A 26187-nucleotide genomic window follows, 5' to 3' on the forward strand; every position below is an offset into this window, starting at 1 on the left:
CCGCAGGACCAGACCGTCCCTCGATCTGTCTGGATGAGAACTGGTAATTCATTTATAGAAGACACTGGAACCTTCCCTTGGCACTGCCAGAGCCCAGGAGTTGCCAGCCTGGTGTGTCCATGCCCCCTGCAGGGAACCCCGATCCCCAGCTTTCCTTCAGGAGGCACCGCCCCAGAACCCACGTGCTGTTCATGCTGTTCCCTCACACTGCCCGTGCTCTGTTCCACATCTCCTCCTCCCAGAGCTTCTGCAGTTCCCTGAGACAAGACTCCTCCAGCTGCAGGTGCTGAGGCCAAGGGCTTTGGGAGCCCTGCAGAGAAGTTCCCCTCAGCTGTGTGCCCACTCTGGTGCTCTGGAACCTGCCAGGAGGGCTGGCTGACTCATCCTGCCTTATCAGCTGCTCCACAGGCTCCTCCAGCTGCTGCCCTGCCCTGCCCCTGCAGAAGGGAGCCCATTCATTCCAACACACTCTTCTAAGAGCAGGAAGAAATAACATTTTCTGTCCCTGCTTTACAGGTCATAGAAACTTGTATTTAGCAGGACCTCAACCCACTCACCTTTACCATCTCTACTGTTTCTCTGAACACATGAATTTATTAGCTTCTTTCAATTTTAACTGTTATTGCTAAAAAAATCCCGTTGTATAAGAAGGACGTGCAGGTGAACAATGAGTGAAAGGGTATCATCACATCAATGCAAATGACTATTTTAACCAATGAAAAGAACCACAAATAAAACAGCATAAAACATCCATTTAAAAAAATAACATTAAATTCCTTTAAATCTTCTGAAGTACTCAAAATAAAACAAAACAGCACCTTGTGATACAAAGATCCTCTGCATGAGCGAAGGGCACTCTTCTTTCAAGACTACATATGTGCCATCAATCACTCAAGTGACTTTGAAAGAGTGTAAGAAAGCTGGTTAACTCTCAAGTGTAATCTTAACATTTTCCTCTCAAGCTGTCCAAAAGTCTTTCCCTCTAATTATTGGACTCATGCTGCTACACAACTGCCAGTCCCTAAATCTGGGCTTCCCTTTTTCTCATGGATGGAGGGCATACTTGGAAAACATTATGGAGGATGATAACGACACACTGCAGTTTTAACAGCTTGCATGCTCTCCTTTAGAAAGGAGATTTAATGACAATTTACTCACATTAAGTTAAAAAAAAAAAACTAGGGCTGTTCAAAATTATTTGATAGTAAAAGCATATAAAGAGATTTTATATCCACTCCAGATGGTCTGAAGAAATAACGCATGTTTAGAAAGGCCAAAAGAAAGTACATTTTTGGTAGTAAAAACCAAAAAAAGGGGCCACATGTGGAATTCTGTTCATTTAGTTTATAAATAACTTGTTTTGGTAACAGCATTTCAGAAAGAAAATGAGAACTACAGATGAGTTTAGTATTATTGTTCTCAATACAAAACAAACTCAGTATAGTAGGCACGTGTCTTCGTGACTAACACTTGGAACATTATCTACTATCATTTATTAACTCTTACCCTAACTAGACTAAAATTATCATTTTCAGAGCAAAATGTTCTTGCAGACAAACAACTAAAAAAGAAAATATATAAATTAATACTAAAAAGTCTTCTTAGCTTGCTTTTCCTCTTGATTAATCATCATTTTGTACTATAAGGCTGTATTAAGGAACACCAGGTCAAACCTAAGAAAAGGTGTTACACTTACTATACTTTACCAGAGAGAAATGTTAATTTAGGGCAATGCTGTACTCGGTTTTGTACAAAAGTGATTTATATGTCATGTATTTATACTTGAGAATAATAATCTATCTTTTTTAAAGCTTCTACTGCAAAATCCTTATTCGTTGCAATACAGACCCATTCACTATTAAACTGATCACAACCTATAAATGTGTATTTTTTAGAAGAACATAAAAACCCAAAAATGTAGAAGCATGTCAGAAGCACTACTGAGGCAAGCAGGCTCCTCGACATGGAACAACTCACTATTGTTCTCAGACTTGAGTGCACTAAGCAGACGGCTTCACCATCACTCCGGAGCTATTTCAACACTGCTCAGCCTAATTAAAACAGGACTGAAAGGGAAGGTGCCCTGCTATTATTGGCTTGGCCATGAACCTGATTTGTGACCTTGGGAAACTATCTTGTGAGAATACCATTTCTCACCCACATTCCGACCAAGCTGTACAATCAAACTATAAATGCCTGGCCTTTAACAGGATAACAAAAAGGTCCATAGTAGGCAAATCACCTCTAAGGCTAAATGAGCCCACAAATATTTAGAATAAATAAAGAACTAGACAGGTGGTTTCCTGATCTAGACACAACATAATTCACTCAATCTGGCTGTGACCACTGTCCCCTTGTATGTTCTTACCTATACTGGGTTTGTGCGGCAACATTTTGGTGGTGGGGGACTACAGGGTGACAAACTTCTGTGAGAAGGCACCAGAAGCTTCCCCCATGTCCAACAGAGCCAATGCCAGAGGGCTCCATGATGGACCCAGTGCTGGCCAAGGCTGAGCTCACCAGCAATGCTGGTTGTGCCTCTGGGATAACGTATTTAGGAAGGGGGAAAAAACCTGCTGCACAACAGCAGCTGGGAGAGAGCAGTGAGTGTGCAAGAGCAGCAGCCCTGCAGACAGCCAGGCCAGAGAAGGAGCTCCAGGCACTGGAGCAGAGATGCCCCTGCAGCCTCTGGGGGTCCATGGAGCAGCAGAGACCCCCCTGCAGCCGGGGAGGACCCCACAGCAGAGCAGAGGAGCCCCAAGGAGGCTGGGACCCCGCAGGGAGCTCGTGCTGGAGCAGGCTGCTCCTGAACCCCTCGGGAAAGGCCTCGTGCTGGAGCAGTCCAGGAGGAACTGCAGCCCACGGGAAGAACCCACACAGGAGAGGTTCATGAGGACTGTCTCCCATGGGATGGGCCCCACGCTGGAGCAGGGCAGGAGTGTGAGGAGGAAGGAGCAGCAGAGACAAGGTGTGATGAAGGGATCACAGCCTCCATGCCCGTCCCCCTGCACTGCTCAGGGAGAAGAGGCAGAGAATCAGGAGTGAAGTTGAACCTGGGAGGAAGGGAGGGGTGGGGGGAAGGTGCTTTAACATTGGGGGGTTATTTCTCATTACCCTACCCTGATTTGATTGGTAATAAATTCAGCTGATTTCCCCCCGTGGGGTCTGTTCTGCCTGTGATGGTAATTGCTGAGTGGTCTCCTTGTCCTTATTTCAAAATGAGCTTTTCATAGTATTTCCTCTCCCCTGCCCAGCAGAGGAGGGGCAGTGTTGGAGTGGCTTTGGTGGGCACCCAGTGTCCAGCCAGGGTCAGCCCAGCACATCACCTCTGTTAGCTGTTGATCCTGCCTCCCCAAAGAGAGTCACATCACCTTGCACAAATAAAATTTTAAGGAACGGTTTTCATTTGGATCCAACTTGCCACATGTTCACATGGTTATTCCCTGTGAAGGCAGCTCAGGTGATGAAAATTCACAGCCAGGAAGGAACAGGATTGGCCATTTTAGCAGCAAACCTGGTCCCATTGGATTATACTGTGAAACTGCACTAAAAACCTGGTTATTGCAATCAGTGTCTATCTACTTTCTTCAAAAATGTAGGTGGAGAATGTCAGTTACTGTCAAACATCTGGAAGAATAGTTGGAAAACCACCTTTTCTTTACACAAACAAATTTGTCCTTCTTCCATAGGATCCTACCAACTTTTATTCTAAACAAGTGCCCCTCATCTGAATTTCAAGTGGCTCCTGGAAGTCAGTGAGACAGGAGTGCTTTCCAGCTTTTATCCCAATGCTGACAAATAGGCTTTTCTTAAATACCTGCCTTCCTTACATTCTAAAACTTTAGACTGTTTAAACTTTTAAAATAGTTCAAGGGCACAAGTTTTTTAAATTCATGTTTACATTTACTTCAAGTTAAATCTCAAGTTGAAATGAAATACAGCAGAATAACTATTAAGCAGACAAAATGAAACAATCCTTAGGAAAAATAATTACAGAAAAATAAAACCAGATGTGCTTTTCAACTGCTGGTCTGTAGACTGCCATCCTCTGCTTCAGTCTGTATCCCTTTTTGAATAGCAGAAGTCTAATAACCCACAGCAAAAGTCTGATTAATTTAATTAAGATGCTGGGAAGACACAGTACCTGTGCCTTCATATAGTCAGGCCAGTATTGTGACACCTGAAAATCTTCATAAATGTTTTCCTGATGAGAAGGAATGGGATTAGACTTACCCCCATTCAAAGATTTTAGTTATGAGGGCAGAGGCTAGATAGTACAGTTGTTTCATACAAAACATGTCAATATTGTGGCTGAACACACATGAATGAAATAGCTTAAAGCTATTGGAAAGAGTGACAGAGGATAAAATCTACAACATAAATTGTTTATTTTCTTATCCCAGTAAAAAAAGAAGCAAACTCACCTGCAATATCTTAAGAAGCCTACTTCTGTGATTCTCTCAGAATAAATACAAAAGCAGAAAATAAAATCAGCCTACCATTGCATCAGTTGAAAAAGTAAAATATGGTTTTGTAAAGGCGGGGAAACAGAGCACTTGATCCCAGGGGCTGTTTTTTAACTTGATAATGGTTTTCCAAGGGCAAAGCAACATGATGCTGTAAACCCTAGATCAAATTCAAATTTTGGACCAAATTATGCCAAAACAGGTGAGGTTTCACAATCAGGATCACACGATCTGTGTTGGTATCAACCAGCTCCACGGCCAAAGGACACAAACCCTCATGCCTCGTGCACACCTGATGCCCCCTACACCCTCAGTTCTCTCCCTTCTCCTCCACTCCATACAAGTATTTGCTCTGACTTATGCACAGAAGCTGATCCACATGGGAAGTAGGCATTTCTTCTCCTGAATCTCGGAATTGTCCTCATGCAGCTCACTGCTCACTAGTATGAATGTTCCTGCAAGCAGAGGTGGTGTCAGCCCGGGCTGGGCAGGAAGGGACTTCAGCAGCAGCAAAGTTACAGATGGTCAAGTAAGAGACACTGAGAATTCCAGAACCCTCAGGCTGGAAGGGACCTCTGGAGGTCTCAGTCCAATGCCCCAGCACAAGCAGACAGATACAGGAGGTCATCCAGAAAAATGTGCAGGCAGTTTCTGAGCGCCTCCACAGACAGAGGCTCCACAATCTCTCTGGGTGACCTGCTCCAGTGTCTGACCATTATCACAGTAAAACAGTTCTCTTTTGTTTAGAAGGAATTGTACCATATTGAACTTACTAAATCAGGTACATCAGGAAATAGCTGAATACCAAACCCCTAACTGGAAAGAGATGGAGGCATTCAGCATTTCATCAGAGATTCTGTGCTAAAGAGACTTTGTTAACACACACTCAGTATTTTACTTGGTTTAGAACTGACCTTAAATCCACAGGGGCCTAATCAAGTGATACCTGCTACAGTTGAAGACACTCAGCGATGTGGATGAAGTAACTTTGGAGCTTAAATACAGCACAACAGGTTCAGACAAGTAAACAGAATTATCTTCCTCCAGACACACATGGGGAATGAGAAAGCAGTGGTTCAAAGTCACTAAGAGACCCTTTATCCTGCTCAAGGAAGATTACAGAATTTCCTTTTGTTGACATGGTATGAGTTATTGTGCTTCACTAAGAAGTGAAAATAAACTTTCACTTTTAACCTGTTTCCTTAATGGGATCTTAAACTCAAACAAACAACATCATCACAAACACAAAATGAAGACAACCAATCTCACTGTTAGGTTGGCTTCCATGCCACACAGAAGTGTAACTCCAACAGTGAAATATTCCACAAGCTGAAAAAGACTGAAGTCACCACCTGAAAATCTAAACACAGTCTTTTCACCCTTATAAAATCATGATGAACTGCACACCTGACCATATTAATCCATGAAAGGAAGCTCAAACTAGCACATATAACACACAAAGCAGACAGCTGTATTTAAAATGCTTAAACATCTCTGTGTAAAGGGAATGAAGGGCTCCATGTCCAACAGCATCAGGCCCCTCACTAAAACTGCCTTTTACTTCATCTGCCTTCTGCTCCCGGAGTTGATCACAGGTTCTCAATGAGACATCCTTCAGCACAAACTCTGAGAATTAGAGCCTGTCCCTTCAGCTCTCCCAGATATTCCCAATCACACTTGCCACAGGCTTTAAGGGCTGAAGTCCATCTGAAGCTTAGTTTTTTATTTTACAAGATAAAAGCCATCTCAGTTTGCCCCACTGTCAGTCCTGAATTTATTGCCTATTTTCTAGTTTTGCTTTACATGACAGATGTATTTGCCCAACAAGGCCTCTAGGCTAAACCTATTAAAAAACCTTCAGTTGGACCTACTCAGATAGAAATTTCTACAAGTGTGCAGCTTTCGGATTTGCAAATAAACTGCTTGAATAGCACTAAAGCTGACAGTGGTCAGCAACCTGCGTAATCATATTCTTGATTTTTTTCAAGGTTTCACTCCTTTTCTAGAGAAAAAAACCACCAGTCAATCCATCGTCCATCTTGAATAATAAGCAGTTTTTATTACAGTCTATGAAAGCTTTATTCTTCTCCTTTAGCAAATCAGGGCACTTTACCTCTTTTAAAGTCAATATAAAACCTTCCATTATATTTGCCACTGAATTTCTACAATCTCTTCTTTCTCCCTTGCCACACCACTGGAACAACCTGTCACTGGCCTGTCCCTGAACTAACTCACATTTCCAAATCACCTGCAGGCACAAGCTGAGCTCCAGTGATACCAAAAGTGATTCCATGAGGTTCAGCACCATCCTCAGGCTCTTCCTTTATAAAAGACACCTCTAGTGATCCAATTTAAAATGTACTTCATCACAGACCACAGACATTTGTTTTATGGTGAACACAGCACCTTTTCACATTACTTTGGCTTCTTCTTTTGGTGAGCCATAGCCACGTAAAAAGCACTCCCTTTTCCACCCTTCAAGCAGAGAGTGCAAAAGTTCATCTATAAGAGAATTGGGAATTTCAAGCTTCCAGGATGTTAAGGTCACTTATTGCAGAATTTGTATTACACACCCCTCTGTCACACCAAATTATTTCATAGAAAATGAAGATACCTTCAGTTAAGCCTGACAGAAATCCTGACACAAAGCCTACAAAGCCCTAATAAAGGGTTGCACAAAACCAGGAATAACAAAGTCACTGCAGTAAGATCCTCTCAGAGAATTTAAGTGGTGCAAACACTGGTTCTGGGGCACATCTGGCACAGAAGATGACACAGATTTGCTCTTCCTGGGGGAAGAGTCAAAGAATCCACCTATGCCCATTCCAGGACACCATGAAAGCCGGGAATTGCGCTGTCCCTTCAGGGAATATGGGAGACTGGTATTGACTTCCTTCCAATTATATTATTGTGGCATCACATAACACGCCTCAAATGACCCTGTAATATCACTCAGAACAGTCAACTGACTGAAAAATGCAGACAATTTAACAAAAACCTTAAGACCAAATGAGCAATATCACACTGTGAGTTGAAAAGTCTGGACAAAAAAAAAAATAAGAGCCAAGATTATTCTGCCAACTTAAAAAATCCGCAGTCACTACATTGACTACCAGAAGGTTCAAGTGAGTAACATTCCAAAGCTGTCTTCTTTTTCTATTGCCATGCTTATTTTGTACAATGTATGAACTTGTAGGAATGGGGTAAGTCACTATGACAAAGCTTCCTCCACTTTAAAAAAAAAAAAAAAAAGGACAAAACGTCCAAGTTTTTGGGACAAAAGTTGTAGAGAAATCTTTACAAACATTTACAGGGGCAGCATTATTTTTTAAAGTTTCTTAGTAAGTTACTCCAGTTTTCATCACTCTAAATCTCTCACCTTGGACATGGGAGACTCCTAAGATCTTAATATTATATAAAAGTATTCCTTATAACAAAAGTTTAAAAATTTCATCAACAGCACACCAGTACTGATTGATTATTCCTCTTTAAAACACTGTAAGTCTATCTTCCACAAGTGCTGGGAACAGATTTCTCCATCCAAATCTAATTTTCTGCACACCCTCCAAAGAATGTTAACAACAATCCCCTGGTACTTTATTTTTGCACACCTCTGACTCGAGCAGAACTGCAGAGAGCAGGGGATGCAGTGAACGTGTGGGGTGACAGAAATGCAGGCAGCTGACAGCCAGAGGACTTGTGGGAAACAGGAACAAGAGAGAGACAGCACGTGATTGGCTTTTTCACCTCATTCTCTCCAACTTTAAGTAGAACTTGAATGGATAGAAATAAGGAAAAGCCCATGCAATGTGTTCATCATAACCCTGAAATCTTGGGCCCCTGCAATCCATGCCCAGCTCCTGGCACAGATCTGTTCTGGTAAAATACAGACAAACTGCTCAGGATGAGCTCTCTGAGGGATGAGAATTATAACAAACATTTAGACTGAATGAGAACTGAGGTCATGAAGGAAAGTCTGGGGCACAAAAACATTATCTTGCCCATCCTAAAAGCAGTTTGGCACAGGGCTGCTTATTCTGTGGATAGGTTCCCACCCAAAGACTACACACAATTTCACATCTGTTCTGTACACGCTTTCTGATCTTCCAGATTACAAATAATCTGAAATAATCCAATCCTGTCTACAGGTAATCTAAAAATAGCATGGGAAATGTATGACTTCTGGGAAATGTATGACTTCTGTATCCTCTTCCTCTGAAGCACCAACTAAAGCAGCCCCTCGGTAGAAAGAGTAATTGTTGCAGTAATGACAACATAAGAATGTGGAACAGGTTAAGTACAAACCCCTCATCCTCTTGACCACGAACAAGTAGTTCAAAAACAGACAAAGCAGAATATGGGAGAACAGAGAACAAAACACAACCATCACAATAAAATAAAAAGCAAAGTGGTCCAAATGGAAAAGCATTTTTCAGAATATATAATGATGACTGTACCGGTCCATAAATATTAATAACCCAGATCTTTTTGTTATACAAAAATCAAACTCTACTCTTGATTTTCAAGGACTGGAGAAGAAAAAAGAGAAAGCCCCTTAATTAGTATTTCAGTTTACACACAAAAAAATCAATCCAACAAAAAAATTGTTTAAGCTCTCAAAGTATTTTAAGAACACAGAGAAGAGAAAGTGGGAGTGAGGAGAAAGAAGGAAAGATGGACAATCCCTGTCTTACAAAGTAACACATGCAGAAGAAACTGCTGGGAAGTCATGCACCAAATAATGTGCATTTGCAATACTCATGACCTACATCAGCATGTGATCAACATCAACAACGATGATTATCTTCGAGAATCTGGATTTTGTAGATTCTTCCTCGGAAGCATTAAGGTTTTAAAACCAAGCAATATGCAAGAGGAGAAAAACCATCGTCCCTTTAACTTTTGGCTAAAATGACACAGTAGTTATGAACTACTCGAAATAAGTGTACAGGCGGGAGGTGAAGATACACAAATATGACCACAGAAAAAACTTCACCCAAGGCTCACTACTAAAGACAGAGTGATGCCTCCCCCCTCACAACACTTTGATTTTGAAGATATGTGCAACATTTGTGAGGGTCAAGTGCCAACACCTCGAAGGTTTATACAGCGCCTGGGGCACGTGGAGCGCCCGTGGGTGATGGGCTGCGGGGTCAGTCACACCGCTCAGACGCGGGCAAACCGAAAGCACACAAAGACAACTATTTGTGAACAGTTTAACATGGCGCCTCCCCCAGCCCCGACCCCGCCGGGGGTCTGCCCGTGCCCGCGCTCCCGGTGCCCGCCCGCCGGGAGAGCCCGGGGCGATGTCCGCGCCCGGCGGGGGCTCCGCGGGGCTTCCCCGCCGCGCTCGCACGTGGGGCGGGGGCGGCCCCGGGGCCTTCCCGCGGCCCCGCGCGGTCCCTCCCGGTCTCTCCCGCACCTGGCCCGGCCCGGCCCCGCCGCCCCGCGGCTTCGAGCGCGGCGCTGCCCTCCCGCCTCCCGCCCTCGGCCCGCCCGGGCCGCGCCGGGCCCGGCCCCGCCCCACCCCGCGGCCGCCGCGGCGCCGCTCGGCCCGGCCGTACCTCACGGGCTCTGCGGTCATGACTCCGCCGCCGCTGCTCGGAGCGGAGCGACCGCCCGGGCCGGGGCCGCGCTCAGGCGCTGGGCGCAGACAAAGCCGCGGCCGCCGCCATCGCCAGCGCCGCCGCCATCTTATCGGAGTGAGCCCCGCGGGCCGGCCTCCGCCGCCGGCCTCCGCCGACAGCGCCCATTGGCTCACGGCCGCCCACTGCTATTTTCTGATTGGGTGGCGCCGCGCCGACTGTTGCTAGGGTAGTTCACGTCACCGTCCCAACCTTTCCTGCGCTGATTGGCTGGGAGGGGGCTGACGTCACGGTGGCGTCACGAAGCGGGGCCCGTGACGTCATTTCGCACCAAAGTGCATTGCCCCCTGTGCCCAGCAGGGGGCCCGGCCCGGCCCTGGACGGGATGGACACGGGGACAGAGCTGGTGTCAACAGGAGCCACTGCAGCACAGGGGCCACCTGGGGCACTCCGCAACACCCACTCAGCTCTAGCAAGTGAATCACCGCGGTAAAATACAGCACCCTCACAAAGAGTAACGCAGGGTTAGAGCCCCAACTCCAGAAACACCCCCAGAGCGATCCTCCTCCTCAACAGGGATCATGCTCAGCCTCTTCAGGGATCACCTGAGTGACCCTCCTCCTCCATGGGGATCACCAGAATGACCCTTGGTTCCTGCAGAGATCACCAAAATGACCCTCTTCCTCCATGGGGATCACCAGAATGACCCTTGGTTCCTGCAGAGATCACCAAAATGACCCTCTTCCTCCATGGGGATCACCAGAATGACCCTCTCCCCTGCGGGGATCAATCAACCATTGCACTCACAGCTCACCAGGACATGAACCCAGAAGCTTGGAAGGAAAGTTCCCCAAGCAGAGACAGCCAGACAGGGGACGTGACCGACACTGAGAACGGCCGAGGTCCCACCTGAGCAGCCCCAAGTCTCCCCTCCTGCTGCAGCCTCAGCCCAGCTTGGCTCCGTTTTTCTTTAAACAGACAAGGAAACCCATCCTTGGCAACTTCACCTCAGTATGCCAAGACCATCATCCCTGCTGGTACCAGCAGCTTCTACACTCCTGTCAGATGTTATGTGTGAAAGGAGGGGGATTGGAATACAGCCCTATTCCAAGAGAAAGCAGTCACAGACTTTCGTGAGAAGGTGACCAGACTCCACTGGCTGAGGTTTTGTGAGAAATTTCATCTCCCCACACGACCAAACCAGAACGAACCACCAAAACCACGTCCAGTATCACACAGAATCTGAAAGATGTGACAAGTATTATTCACTTATTATAAAGAAAACCAGTTTTGAAAATTAATATATTTTTCTGCAGAAACTAAAGAAAAAATAAAATGTACCAACTCATCTGTGTTCATAAAGCAGTGTATGAAACATAAGAAAACATCCAAGCAAATCACCCTTAAACACCCATTTCATTTGCAGAGGCAACAATATCAAAATCAATAGCACTTTCACACCTCAGCACATGCAAGCTCACACATTCCAGGGAGATTCTACAAATGGGTCTAACCACAATTTGCTTTAGAAATGTAACATTTTACCCAAGAGCTACATCCTGTAATTGCAATTTAGTAATACCAGAGGTTTAACTGCAGCTTTGTTACCAAACTTACCCCGTGGCCAATGCTACACTTGGAGAAGACCAAATGTTGCCTGCATTCTCGCTCAGTTTCAGAAGGAAAAAACTAAATCCCTGCTAACTGACGGCTACAAATTCCATCACAAATTGCCACCAGTCAGATGAAGGAAACCGGAAGCATTACCTGGTCTTAGCTCTGCATTAGGATTCCAACTGTGTGATTAAAATAAGAACACAAAACATTCATTTTCCTCCTCGAGGGATTTAGTCCGTAATGCTGACAAATATCTGACTGATTTAGCATAACAACACAGCTTCATTACTATTACTCTGCAATATTTTATTCCTCTACTGTTTCCTTGGGAGATGGAAGAAGGTATTTGAAAGCAGTTTAAAGCCCATATTTAATTGCCTCCAATTCATACCTTATATCTGAAGTCACACATGAAAAAGGGATCCTAACATGAGAATAAGGTTTGAGATAAAAGTGGAAATGTTTCCATCTCCCAGCAATTACTGCAGTAGACAAACCCTGACATTGTCATGAGGTTGTCAAAAACCAGATGGTAGAAGCACACTGAAGTCCATGTGACAGATACCAAGTGCATCTGTGGGGAAACATTTTGCCCACCCACCAGGCCTCCACCCAGCACACAGGACCCCCTTCCCCCAGCACACAGGACCCCCTTCCCCCAGCACTCCCACACTGCTGCCTGCTCCAGCAGACCTTGGAGAACCAGGATTCACAGCTCTGTTTTCAGGACAAACCAAGGGCCACTGTAAAGTCTCATCACACCGATTATTTCTTTTCATAATGATAGTAATTAGTTTTCTTAAGTACATATTAGCCTACTTTTAAGGAAAATGGCTGAAAGACATGTATAGCTATAAACTGACAAGAGAATATTTTAATAACTTGATGTGCTTCTGACCTAGAAATACAAACTACATATATATCTTTTGCACATTATCTGTGATAAAAGCAGCATAATTAATCCAGACCAATAAAACACTATGCCTAAATTAATTTTGTAGGAATGGACAAGATCTGAGCTGTTAAATGGAACAGATTATGTGCAATGAAATTCCTTCTCTATTCATCAGACAAAAAGCATGACAAAACTGAAACCAGATGATGCTCACTGAGGGGCCTGGGTTTGCTCTTTGTTTTGCTGTTACTCTATTCCCCTTGGTAAAGCTCAAAGTGACAGCATGGAATCAGTTGAGCAGCAGTTTGTAGTTGAGAATTGAACCTTTTCAGCACTAGAAAGGAGCAAACATCAAGGCCCAACACAGAAACCAAGGGCCAGTACTTTTCCAAATGCTCTGTGAGAATTATTTCTTGCAGCAGATGAAAACATGTGTAAATTTTTACTTCTTAAACCTAATTTAAGCCTAAATGGTTTTCTGTTATCGAGTGGATATTTTTAAAACCAGACTACCACAAGCCACTGCCATTAAATCTTGAAGGAACACTATGGATCATTATTTTCTCCCAACAAAGTTTAGCTACAAAATGCCACGAGATTTGGCATAATCTGATGTCCTGGGCAGCACATCCAAACAGGCACAAGCCATTCCGGCATCTGATTTTCTTTGGATGTTCCAAATGCTTAGGAAGTTCAGCAATTGACTTTCTTCAGTACTTCTAAAACTCCTGCTTTGATTTGTCAGGAACATAGACTAGGAATCAGAAAGTCCCTGCTGCGTTTACTGTTCCACGTTTTTAACGAGGCTCAGAACAAGCCTTGCTGTAAAATCATGGAAGAGTTGTGACCATAAAAGCACCTCCATTTTTCTCCTGAAGCCTCTAGCCAGCCATCCTCTCATTAAGACATGGATGGGCCTCCCATTGCCTGCCAAAAAGCATAACTTGCTCTTCCCCTCGTGGCTGACTGTGAATCCTAATGCAGTGACTGCGCCTGTACCCTTGGCCACAGACACCACCAGCCAGGCGACTAATTAAGGTTCTTTGCATGAGCATCAAGAACAGACTGATGCACAGCTGAGCACATCTTCCATCTTGCTGGAGGACTAAGCAGTTCTGCCCCTGAAGAGCACCTGCTCAAGGAGCATGTTAAAGGATTAAATGCAGGAATGACCACTAGGCACCACCATCGTGGAATCATGGAATGGTTGGGCTGGAAGGGATCTTAAAGCCCACCTCATTCCACCCCCCACCATGGGCAGAGACACCTTCCACTAGCCCAGGTTGCTCCAAGCCCCGTCCAACCTGGCCTTGGACACTTCCAGGGATGGGGCAGCCACAGCTTCTCTGGTAACCTGTGCCAGGGCTCATGAAGCAGCACATTCTGTGCTGAACACTAGAATGGTCTGAAGACAGGAGCTTACAGCAAACTGTACATAATGCAAACCATTACACAGATTAATCCAACTAAATTTACTATCTTTCCTTGCACTTAACCCAGAGAACTCCCTAAATCATTTCTAGCTATTATTCCAAGATATCTTTTGAATACCCCACAGTTCCACCTCAAAAGCAGAAGAATGTAGCAATTTCTGAGACCAACCACAGTAACAAAACCGCACAGCTCATTTTCAGCTACAGAACATGCCATTTCCTCCCTTTAAGTGTTCTCTCAAGGTGAGCTTTCAGGGCATTTCTGAGCTGTTTAATGACTCACCCTCTGAGGAGATGGCCTCAGCAATACCCAGCTTTCCCACACCACATCTCCAATGCCTCATCCACCTTTGTTCTGTTGCTCCAGGCTGTGTCACACTGACCAGTGAGCTGCAAGAGCCAGTGTCCCAAAGAGTCACTCCAGGCACCAATTAGAGCTGCCCACTACCTGCCAACTGCTGCATAAGTCAAATTTTTCCAGAAATCATCCTCTCTAAACCTGCTACCAGTCCTGCACTTGGATCTTCTGCTCCACTACCACACTTGTTCCTTCCTCCATGCACTTCAGTTGCAGCCTAGAGAGCAGAAAAATTGTTGGAGAAAGGAAACATTACTTTCATCTCATATGTCAGCATGGAAAAAGAGCAAAATCCAAAACTCAGTGTCTTGACCACCTTAAGTGGAAGGCCAACGTGACTTCACCACCCACCTGTATGATGTGCAACTGTTTAACCCTAGTCAATGTATGACAAGATGGTTTTAGAGGGACAGAATAAATTATGCACCATGTCAGAAGAATTAGAAACAATTCTGAAAGTTTTAGAAAAACTATTACCTCCTTAGAAAGAGACTGTAAGCCACTTTCACCTGTACTGCTCATGACTGCAGTACCACCAACCTAAAGGTTTACTGGGAACATTTTACCAATAGGGCAGGAAAATAAGCCACAGGCACAGCAGTACCAAGTTGTTCCAGGCAAATTTACAGTGCAGAGATTCCACCTCCAGAAACACTGTTAGCTGATCTGTCTAGGACTCCAGGAAGCCAAGATTTTCACCACAGGACAGCTGCCAAAGACAAGTCACAACCATGCAATCTTTATGCTATTAGCTGGCTACATGAGCAGCTCCCTGGTGTTGAGATCCTGGGCTGTAATTTTCTGCACAAATGCATCCATGCCACTCACACACCCCCCACTCAGCCATCCTGGGGGGCTTTATACACTCTATTAGCAACACATTGAAGCAATAGTGGAAGAAAAGAGGTTGGTTTGATTTGTTCTATGTTAAAGTTCAAAAGACACAGGAGCATGGATTAGACTAAAAAATTTTATTGAAACTTGTCCAAAATCCAGCCAGGCACACAATTTATCCATTCCACCAAGGTTTATCATTCTGTATGGCATAGAAAAATGCATCTCAACAAGTTGAAACATCAAACAACTAAATTAGTGAAGTTAAGGCACTTGAGATGTGTGTTAATTTAGTACAACTGCGTAAGAATAACATTCTACCTGGAATGATATTGTCCTTTCCGAGAGTCAACCTAAAGCATCCAAATTCTGTAACCCCTTAAGACAGGGGAGAGGAAGAAGCAGGAGACAAAAGTCTCATATTTTCTAGTAACCTCCAAGGCCACCACAGCCTACAGAAGGAAGTGTTACTGAATCAGGCTGCAAAGATTTCCCATAGCACACGTGCAGTTTGGGCTGAGGCACAAGGTATTCTTAATTCAGGAATTCTTAAGGCAAAATATCTTTGTAAGGTGAGAGAACAAAAGGAGAGAGCAAAAAGCACATGCATTCAATTGTAAGGCTAACAAATCTGTCCTGGGGGAGCAACATTTGTCCTGGGACACAGATTGCTCTCTCCCATGTGCTCCCCAAGGGTAAAAACTTGGGAGAAAATGAGTGGAAAATGTAAGAACTGACATAGAGACCAGAAATCTGGTATCTGTTGGTTTGCCAGAGTTCTGAGCAGTAACTTGAAAGCCAGTTAGCAACTTTTAATTCATGCCACACATAGCCAGTTACCTTTGTAGTTTTGGTTTGTATTTTTGAATGTTGGTCAGCATAAGAACACTTTTTTCAGCTGAGACTCAGTTTACAACTTAAACATTGCAGTTTCAGCATTTGGCAAAAAAAGTTTTTAATGAATAACTGAATTATTAACTCAGTTCTACCTATTGAAAATTCTCCCTTCATCTGTGAAACAACCTCTGGCATCATACAGCAGTTCAGAACTCTTCTCAAAAATGAGACACAGCTCTAGGATATGCACAGTCCACACTGGAATCTGTAGTATGCTCCAAGGGTTGCACACAGACTGAAGGAAAAGATTTCCAAGTACATGATGGTGTTTCCTCAACCATGAAAAGGCATGACAAGAGATGCTGCTGTCACCTGCTATGTACAAACAGGAAATAAAGTGATAAATATTTGAGGGAAAAGCAAAAGATTATCCCAGTGAATTTAAAGCCCTGTTTCTAGTTAGTCTATGGAAATGCAGTTTTAAGCATTAAATTTTGAATTTCACTAGAAGTAGAGTTGCTTAAGAAGATGTAAAGCTTATGAAAGAGAGATTGCATCTTAATACTCTGTGTCCTTCAGAGCAAATTGCTTGTTTCATTTAAGGCACTACACGTGGTCTTTGGTTCAGTGTTTCACTATCTCGTTCAGTGTAAGCAGAGGTAGCACGAACCACACATTGAGCTCTTCCTTCCATTACACCCAACTTCAGAGCCACCACCTTCCTGATGTTACAGGCTCCAGAATCCTTTAACTCATTAGGAAACTGCAAGAACAAAATAACAAACACTGTTATTAATTTTGTAAGGAATAAAGGTGTGCAACATTCCACTTAGCTGTCATGTATGCCAAGAAAACCAGAATGAGAAACTGGGCCTGATGCAACTACAACAAAAACAGCTGTGAAGTTGCTCAAAAGTGTGTTTTCTAGTAACTGAAATACAAAGACATCCACATCTTCCCTACAACAAAGTTAGCAGGAGTACAAAACCATTGCACAAACCAGAATAAAAGCTGACCAGTTACTAAACAGGCAATAAGTTCAGCCCTTTTCTGGTCTTGAGAAACATATTCATGAAATAACAAGTTTTATTGTTTAGATATTTTTAAATAAAAATCGATTTCTCATAGAAAGGAGATACCTGCCTATGAGATTAGTCTTCCTAACAAATTAAACTCCTAGCAGAAGGTGAAATGGTTAGAAGCTGGTCCCTCAGCATGTATTTATTCCTTCAAAATGCATAAAAGGTAGTAAGCACACTTAAGATATCTATACTGATCATATATGTATATAAAGCAGCCAATTAATAGTATTAGACTCTCTACAGAAGCAATCCAAAATGTAGGAAGCTTTAAAGCATCAGGAAACCTCCTTGTTCTCACAAAAAAGGATTAATAATGAAGATGAGAGAAAAGTGGAGGTAAAAAGACACTTGTTTTCAGTATAAACTGGCTGAGATACCATTATGAAAATAGAAATATTTTATTGTATGCAATGGTATGAAAAGGAGAGTTCCACAATCCTTCCTTCGGCCAGACTAAAAAAAAAATCACAGTATCCACTAAATTCTGTTATTTCTGGTAATTATACCAACCAGTATTGCTACTCTTTGAGAAAGAAGTGGAGCATTTTTAAAAGAGTGTCTCCTCCCAAAGGAGGCCCCAGAGCTGTATCCCAGTGCCGTACCTGTAGGGGTAGCCGTGGTACTTGGATCTGAAGACAGACAGCAACCAGCTGAAGAACAACACCACCAAGCCAATCCCAGCAATGCACATGACTGCAAGAGAGGCACAGTGAGGGTGGTAACAAACACCAGTGACTGGGGTTTTCAAAAGCCTCCTGGGATAGTTACAGATTTGGCCACGAGGCCTCTCTTAGAGTCATTGAGAAAAACTAAATTATCAACCATTTGCTTTCAAATTCCTTCTGTAAATCAATTTTATACAACTGCTTTAAGAAAAAAGTCCCCTCTTCTCTCCCTTACTAAGTAAAGTGCTGCAAAGCATCTTTAGATCTTTCCATCTGCCAAGTGGGCTTGGAGTTTACCTTGCAATTTGCTAAGCAACTCCAAATACTGTCAAAAATCCAAAGGATTCTCTTTGGCTTAGGGGTGGAAAGTGTAGAAAACCCCACAGTGCAAAAGCATTTCTGTTAAATAGCATCTCAAACACCTTTACTGATTATGCCTTCCCTTAAGAGAGAAAAGTATCAGCACTTACTCTTTCTTTTCCCCACATCCATGTCAGAAGTAGCAGCTTCATGGAGAAGGACCATTCCTAAAGTAACACCACCATCTACAAACACTGTTTAAGGATAAACCAACAAAGTTCAATAGACTCAAAAGAATACATTCCTAATCTCCTAAATTCAGCTCCCACACCATACCTGGAGCATTAAAACTCACTGGAAAAATCAAAGACTTCTCAGCCAAACCAGTAACTACGGGGGGAACAAAAGCAATGGAAAAGTATTCATGATGTCAACTTTTAAGAGAAGATAAATGTAAAGGTTAAAATACAAACTGGGAAGTCTCGAGGAAAAAATTAAAACTGTGCATTTATTATCTCAGCTTGTAATGAAGCAGCAACTCCTTTCCAGAGAGCTCAGTCCACTCCTACTCCACTGGAAAATCCCCAAAGGAATTCAGCCTCTGCATTTTACTCAGCTAACAGAACAAATTAAACACATACAGTATTTATTCTAACAGGCTATCTTTCAAGTGGCAAGATTTCTCTTCTAATTCTTCCATTAAAAAAAAATTAAAGCTTGTAAAATTAAGGAAGTGCAGATAACACAAAAAATCTGACATTTGCAAGGAATGAATCCTAGCAAAGCAAAATAGTGAATCCAATGGAACAAAAGTCAAAATTCCCAAAGATTTCATTGCATGTCACTACAGATGTTCAGTCACAAGTCTCTACTTAATGAAAGGAGAAATATTTATCATTGACCATATTTATCATCAAGACCATGAAGAAATATTTCCATTTCAAAAAAAAAATCCTGATTTGTTAGCATTTTGTTAGTAAAGAAGGTTAGCAAATTGTTAGTAAAGGAGGTAAGCAAAGAAATAAAAGAAGAAAGTTCAGTAACAGAGGAATGAACTCGACACCAAAGCAAAAAATTAGTGAGACTGGAGACATGCTCAGAGGAACAGAATCTTCTGATTCCACAAAGATCCACATTTTTAAGGCTGCATTCAGTTTGGTGATTAAGCAAAAAGTGGTGAGAAAGCTGCAAACATTTTTGTATTCAACTGAAAGATCCCAGGCACAGGAAAAGCACAGCTGTCAATGCAGAAAGGCTCTACAAGCTCCTGCATTAGTAGTGGGTGCCAGTTACAGCCATGACAAAGTACCACAGGAAAGGCAGCAGCCTAAGTGACCAAAAACTCATCCACTTGCTTCTCCCAGGAAGGATACTGAACAGCAGGACAATGTGGGTTTCTGCCACAAACTGGGCTTGGCTGCTTCCATGGATATAATTCTGTAAGAGACAGAGTAACTGAATTTAGAACAGACTGGGGTCGACTTTGACATATTAATGACATCTGCAGAGCCTGGCCTTGGGTTCTGCACGTTTCTGTCAGGAGACTGAGCGCAAGCTGGAGCACGAGCAATTCCAACTGCTGAGCGCTGGTTGTGGGGGGAGTCGTGACAGCATCAGAAATCCTCCTTCTATTCACATGGACAATCAGCCCCAAGTACCATTCGGATCATGTGCAAGTGCAGCTACTGCCTTCCTGGTCCAGCCTCTCCACTCAGCTGGGCAAACCCCATGATCAGGCCCTGCTGCCCCCGCAGGGATCCAAACCTGCTCCGTTCCCCCCTCAGATGCTCAAGTTACACACACTGGCACTGAGTTGAGGAGCAGTTCCCACGTGAACCCGCCTCGCTCGGCTCCAGAACCAAGCATTTGAAATCTTTTTCATGGCATATCAAGAAAAGAAACATCACCACCAATGCCCCTGGAGCTTCATTCTTCAGTCTCAAGAAAGCTGAGAAATGATGTAAACAGAAGAAACAAAAGGAAGTGTTCTCAAGAAAACACTTGAAATGAGAACTTCCACTGAGTAATTTGGCTCAGTTTATTTACATTAATAGTTTACTAACCAACTGGGTTAACAAACAGATTGAAATTTGTGAAAGAATACTATTTTTGTATCCCTTATGGCAAGATCTACATTACTGTTTGTGATGTTGTACCTAAGCAGGAAAAACAAGGTTTGATAAGCAGTTCCACTTTCCATGGAAGAATAAAGAGGGCCTGACCCATCTAACCAGCCACAAAAGGATTTTTCACCCAATTAATTCCCTGAGTAAAAGCATCAGTAAAGCCAGTATGTGAAATGTAAACACCTGAGGAGATGCAGTGCTCTCAAAGCATTCTGACTACTTCTACAGTGCATCTCATCCTGTATTACAAACAGAACAGTGCATTTCAAATTATGTTAAAACACATTTTTCCCAAGAAAGAAATTTCACAATCTGAGGTCACTAAAAATTAATTTACCTCAAGAATCTTGAAGAAAGATGCTTTTATATGGAGGTCATTCAATGAGTGAACAGTAAACATGATCAAGTTGAAGATAAAATTGGCAGGCTCAGCAATAGGACTGTTTATCATGTAAGACTTGACACAAACACCTTTATTTTGCTGTTAGCAATTTAGAACTATCACTTCATCATGGAAGGTGCAACACACATACAAGACATACGTTGATTTGCCTTGCTCAGTGCAGCAGAGGTGAGCCTCACTCACTCACAAAGAAAGAAGCCAAGCAGAGAATTTGCACTCTGATTTGTCTCTTAGTATCAGCCTTATTCTACAGAAATACAACAGAAATACAGAAAAGAAAACAAAGCCAAGACTCACCACTTGTCCTGTATGGGGGTTCTTATGAGCATAGGGGGGGCCTCTAATGTGGTTCCACATCTGGCCTGATGTCATTGCTAACACAAAACACTAAAAAGGAAAGGAGAAACACTATTTCATAAGCAATTTTTTTTCTAAATTTAACCCACTATCTTTTCATTTCATGCCAAAATGTACTGGTTTGGAATACAACCTTAGGTTAGACATGGTCCTACCTTTTATTTGTACAAAAGGCATCTAATCAAACATACACTGAGCTGAAAGGACCAAGATCAAATAATCAGTCTACGAAAAAGTAAAATTAACTACAGCTCATTTTCCTTTATCACGTTTAAGCATCTTTAAATACAGAAGCATCTGAAGACTTGAATGCTCCAAACTGACGACCAGAGACAGACAGGAGCTGTGATGACTCACCAAAGCAGCAAAAGCCCAGCCAGTTTTGTTGTAGAGGAAATCCAGGTTGCTGCCCCGCAGGTAGACGAGGCCCCCGATGACAGCCAGCAGCAGGCCCAGCATCAGCGGCCCCGCGTAGTTCGGGGGCCTGATCACACGGATCTGAGCAGAGCACATCACAATCATTTCCTCTCAGTAGCATTATACACTAGAGCTGCACTCCTGCCAACAAGCCTCACAACATATTGGAGTGCAAAAAGCATCATACACGCACATTTTTTTATATAATAATTCTGGCCTGGGAAGTAAGCAATGCTTCTTCCCCCACTACTGTAACTTCAGTGTTACACGCCTTTACTCTGTGAAAAGGCTGTTTTTCTTCCACAGGAACAGAAGAGTGAGAAGGAAGGAGATGAGTTTCACCATCTCAAATACAGAATGACACAACGTGAGGAAACTGAAAGGTGCAGTTGTGTCTGAACTAGGTTTTGTAGACGAGAGCTCTTTCGAGCAGCTCGTCAGGCACAGAACACAAGTGCCCCGTTTCCCAGGGGGCACTGCAGAGTAAGGGAGAGCTGCAGGGTGGTGGGAGCTGCCCCTGGGCACTCACGTGGACGTCTGTCCTGTCGGCCACCCAGCGTGCCAGCTGCTCCGCCGCGAAGCCGCGCACCTGCAGCTCGTACGTGTCGCCCCGCTTGGGCTTCCCCTTGGCCGGGAAGTTGATGAAGGTGGGAGCAGAATTCATGTTGAGCTGCATTGAGGAAGTTCACAGGGAATACAGCACCATGAAAAGGTCTCAGTAACAAAATTCCATTCCACAGCTATCTTGCTACGTTGGCACTCACTGAATCAGAAAAAGTCACTCCTCAATTTAACTGACGATGACTTTTTTTTATAAAAAGTAAAGACAGCACACAGCTTGCATTTCTGTATTTCATACGCTTTTTTAATCTGTTTCTTCTCTAAATTCTACTTTTAATAAAGAAATCTGCAAAATAGGAATTCATGATTCTACAAATCTACAAAGGCCATACCTTGATGAATGCATTTTTAATTTAATACTAAGGAAAAAATTAACAGGAATAATAAAAAGACATCCCTTTTCAACTCTCCAGTCCAAAAGCTTCCACTTCCTAAAATATCATTGCCTAAAATATAGCTTTTAAATAGACATTAGTATGTCTTAAAAAAAAAAAATTTAACATCTACAAGACTACAATGAACTATTAATGTGACCTACAATTCCAAGTGTACATGGAATGTTCTCACACATTTAGAAAAAAATGTGGTAACATAATGTTAATACAAGAGAAAAATGACTGGATACTTGAAAAGAAATTAGTTAAACCATACCAAAAGCCTAATCTATTATTCTCTACTACTTTAAAATTGCAATAGCTGTTTTTAACTACATCAGTGCTTTATATCCTGGCTCTTCACGTACCACAGGAGAATTCCATTAACAATTACAGGAGACAAACTCAGGGGAAAAAAGAACAATCAGAGAAACCAATCCATTCCTTGTGCCTATTCCGGATCTGTCAGTTCTGCTAATTTTCCTGCTAACTCCATGCTCCAGTCCTCTGCTCTCCTATTCTGAGAGTGGCAGCCTCTAACCTTTCATTCCTTTAATTACTGTAACACTCGATTTTCTATACATCGTTACCTTCTTGCCCAAAACCCAAGTTAAAAACGATGTTAGAAGAGAAAGAGAAAGACATTACCATCTGAAACACATCTGAGCCTTCATCAAAATCTACCATAGCAAAAAAAATCTTGTTGGTAAATGCACTGGAATATCTCCAGGAGTTTGCCAGAATCTGGTATTCCTCATCAGCTTGCCTGGAAAACACAGCGAGAGAGATGCTGTATCATGGGTTTGTCCAGAACACAGGTTATAAAGCTGAGGTAGCTGTGCCCACCCACTCTATTAATAGCTGTATCCCCCCCCCCCCTTCAGTTTTCTACTGTTAAAAAGGAAGGTTTACTTTCAGGATTTAAGAAAAAGTTTTAGCTCAAACACTCATCTGCAGTCAGATGAAGCATTTGGCACTGCTGCTTTTTCAAATGCAAGGGCAAGATCTGTGGAGTCTGTGACCACAAGCAGAGGGAATTTCTAATTGAAATGTGAAATGAAATCCAGTTGTTCCTCATTTGTTTGTCCACAGAGCACCAAAACACGGCCAGGTGTGCCCTCCTTTCCATGTCAGAGGATGGCAAACCAGTAATTTCAACTGACAAGGTATAAAAATCACCCTCACAGACCTCTGCCACCTCCAGATTAATACAGGAAAGCCATAATATGGTTAAAGATCCAGGAAATTATAACTGTAAATAAATAAGTGCCAAACAACTTTTAGGCTGTATGGCCAGCAGTAATTCTACGAACATTTCTTCAGCAGCTCGTGCCAGGAAAGTTGAGCTTTCACCCAGTCTTTCTCCAGCAGTTATCAGTGTAAATACTGTTTCTGCAATGCAGGGATTATATTTTGGGAGGGAGATAAAACTAAAGATTATGTTGTTTTCTCACATACACATTACACATATATTCCCACACATTAAATTTCAAAGACAATCCTATTATAACTTGCCATTTGTATTTCTCCTACGCATGTGAAAGTTCAACCCTATTCTTAAATTTCATTTCCTACAAAGCATCTGATGACTTTCAAGTTCTAATTTACGACTAAATGGAGCCCATACTTGCACACAACACACTGTCTGTGAGGCTGAAGAGCAGTGAACATCACAATCACCGAGTAATTTCTGGGTGGTGCCTTCACAAGGCGTCGAAATTTGTCTCCATTCATTCGGATAACAGATCTTTTACTGGCCCACTCCATCAGCTGGTTCACTTTTTCTGATAACACCATCTGAAAATAAAGTCAGAGGAACATCATGGTTTCTTTTTTCCAGTCTCACAGCACAATCTCGAAGGTTTTTGGATTTGATGTAACAAATATGTGCGCTGTATTTCCTAACAACACGGGCCAGACGATGTGAGACTTCACGGAGACTCTGGAAGGCATTCACAGATGCTTTTGGCACTCATGTCAGCATTCGTGATCTCAACCACCCAGTAATGCACACAGTTAAGCACTTAGTGTGACACATGCTGGTGAAGTCCCTCAGCTCACTAGTCCTCCCTTCTGCTGCTAATTGCAAGATTTCTTTCAGCTGCACAAACTGCCCCAATCCCTCCGCAGCATTTATTCAAAACCAAGCATCAAACTGTTTCAGATTGCAAAACCTGTCGCAGTGGAATCAACCCCAGAGACAGAAGCTCTACAGTAGTAAGCTCAACATCTCATTTTCAGCATTGCTGGAAAAAAAATTTGATTCAGAACATATTTGAGGAACTCAGGAGTGCTCAACACTAAAACATTCATTAAAAAGGAGCCAACCAATTCTATAACATTTTACAAAAATGTATTAGACTGACAGACTCCCAAATGTTACATTTACCATAAAGCACTCCTCTACTCTTTATTAAAACCCTTCTTGAGATAAATACTTCAGTGGAAAAAATCACAAAATATCCTCAGTTGGAGAGACCCAGTAGGACCATCAAAGGGCAACTCCTGGCCCTGCACAGGGCAACCCCAAGAATCCCACCATGACAATAATAATAAAAATAATAAACTACCCTTCTTTGACTTACAACTTATACAAAATTAAATACATATAGATATAGATATATATAAATAAAACTGACACAAGTATAAACACTTATACAGAGGGATCTTTCCAAACCCTAGGAGTCAAAAGTGTGGAAATAAATTGCACCTTCGTGATTACAAGCAAAGACCACCCCTCCTCTCCGCCCCAAATCCCCTGTAGGAGGAAGACAAGACTCGAACAATGCTCCTAACGAGAACCGAAGAACCTGGAATTAAAGACACTCGGTCGCAGCCGCGCCCGCGGGTTCCCCTCAGAGCCGGCCGCGCCTGAGGGCGGGGAGCTGCTGTGAGGCCGGGCCGGGCCGCCCCGCCGGGCCCTGCCCCGCGCCCCCCTGGCCCGGCAGGAACCCGCCCCAGCAGCTGCCCACGGGGCTCCCAGCGGGGGTCTCACCTCCTTCCGCCTCTGGCCCGCGGCCCCGGGCCCGCGGCAGCCCAAGAGCAGCAGCGCCGCCATAGCCAGCACCGGCAGCGGCACCGGCAGCGCCGCCATGGCCGCCCCGCTCCGCCCCGCCGGCTGCGCCGCCCCGCCCGCGCCGCGCCCACTGGCCGAGCCGCCGGCACGCGCCGCGGCACCGGCCTCCCATTGGCTGAGCCTGCGGGAGCGCGGCGAGCTGGAGCCGCGCCATTGGCGGAGCCCTGAGGGGAGGGCGCGCGCGCCCTGAGGGAGGGAGCGATGGCGGCACCGCCCCCGAGCCCGCCCTGCCCAGGCCCCTCAGCCGGCGCAGCCCGGGGCCGCGGGGCAGCGCTGCACACCGTCCGGTCCAACCCCCGCCAGCGTGTGCTGAACAGGTGACACAGTGCTGTCCACAAAAATCGGATTCGTTACCCGGTCTGCAACAAGCCAATAATGACACACTCGGGACAGACGCTGGTTATTTGTTTCAGAGTTGTGCAAGCCTGGGTACCAGCTGGTACCAAGCACCCCAGCTATCAAAACTTTTTACTATTTATACATTTTAGCAAAGAAATGAATCAGTGTTCAGAGGCTACAAGTTACATAGACTCTTATTAATTAATATTAGTTAATTATTCTCTCACTTCTCATGGGTAATAAGTCCACATGCTCAGTTTTTCTCTTTTTGGGTTGGTGGGTTTCTCAGCTCCGTGGTCTGTGAGTCAGTGGCCAGGATCTGCCCCTGCCACAATCACCTTTCACCCAGTCAGAGCTGATGCAGCACAGTTGCTGAGTTGGGTTTATTAGTTTCTTCCTTTT

The 26187-nt window shown here is 43.6% G+C and overlaps 2 protein-coding genes across 3 annotated transcripts in view; both read right to left on the reverse strand.

Moving 5' to 3' along the window:
• ATRX (ATRX chromatin remodeler) overlaps nucleotides 1-10188 on the reverse strand; it is a 77141-nt gene extending 66953 nt beyond the window's left edge. For both annotated transcript variants that reach the window (XM_064670238.1, XM_064670237.1), the window contains exon 1: nucleotides 10031-10188. In XM_064670238.1, the coding sequence (XP_064526308.1) occupies nucleotides 10031-10050 (20 nt within the window). In that variant the 5' untranslated portion in view covers nucleotides 10051-10188. The remainder of the gene's footprint in view (nucleotides 1-10030) is intronic.
• A 5122-nt stretch (nucleotides 10189-15310) lies between these two features.
• On the reverse strand, nucleotides 15311-25480 carry MAGT1 (magnesium transporter 1). The gene is made up of 10 exons (XM_064670243.1): nucleotides 25366-25480; nucleotides 23998-24167; nucleotides 23019-23136; nucleotides 21905-22045; nucleotides 21316-21456; nucleotides 20899-20988; nucleotides 19446-19509; nucleotides 18243-18317; nucleotides 17710-17800; nucleotides 15311-16788 (listed from the first exon to the last, which is right to left on the reverse strand). Exons 1-10 carry the CDS (start codon nucleotides 25462-25464, stop codon nucleotides 16773-16775), a joined length of 1005 nt encoding a protein of 334 aa, XP_064526313.1. The 5' UTR covers nucleotides 25465-25480; the 3' UTR covers nucleotides 15311-16772.
• Nucleotides 25481-26187: the final 707 nt, after the last annotated feature.

The sequence above is a fragment of the Pseudopipra pipra genome, chromosome 13 (assembly GCF_036250125.1).
Source record: "Pseudopipra pipra isolate bDixPip1 chromosome 13, bDixPip1.hap1, whole genome shotgun sequence".
Lineage (NCBI taxonomy): Eukaryota > Metazoa > Chordata > Aves > Passeriformes > Pipridae > Pseudopipra > Pseudopipra pipra.

Excerpts from the sequence above, each read along its gene's own strand:
- MAGT1 (XM_064670243.1), bottom strand. The coding sequence starts at position 25,464 with ATGGCGGCGCTGCCGGTGCCGCTGCCGGTGCTGGCTATGGCGGCGCTG. Across the intron at positions 22,046-23,018 it reads GCTCAGATGTGTTTCAGATG|CTCAACATGAATTCTGCTCC; the intron begins GTAATGTCTTTC and ends TCCTCAATGCAG. Across the intron at positions 20,989-21,315 it reads GCTGGGCTTTTGCTGCTTTG|TGTTTTGTGTTAGCAATGAC; the intron begins GTGAGTCATCAC and ends TTTCCTTTTTAG.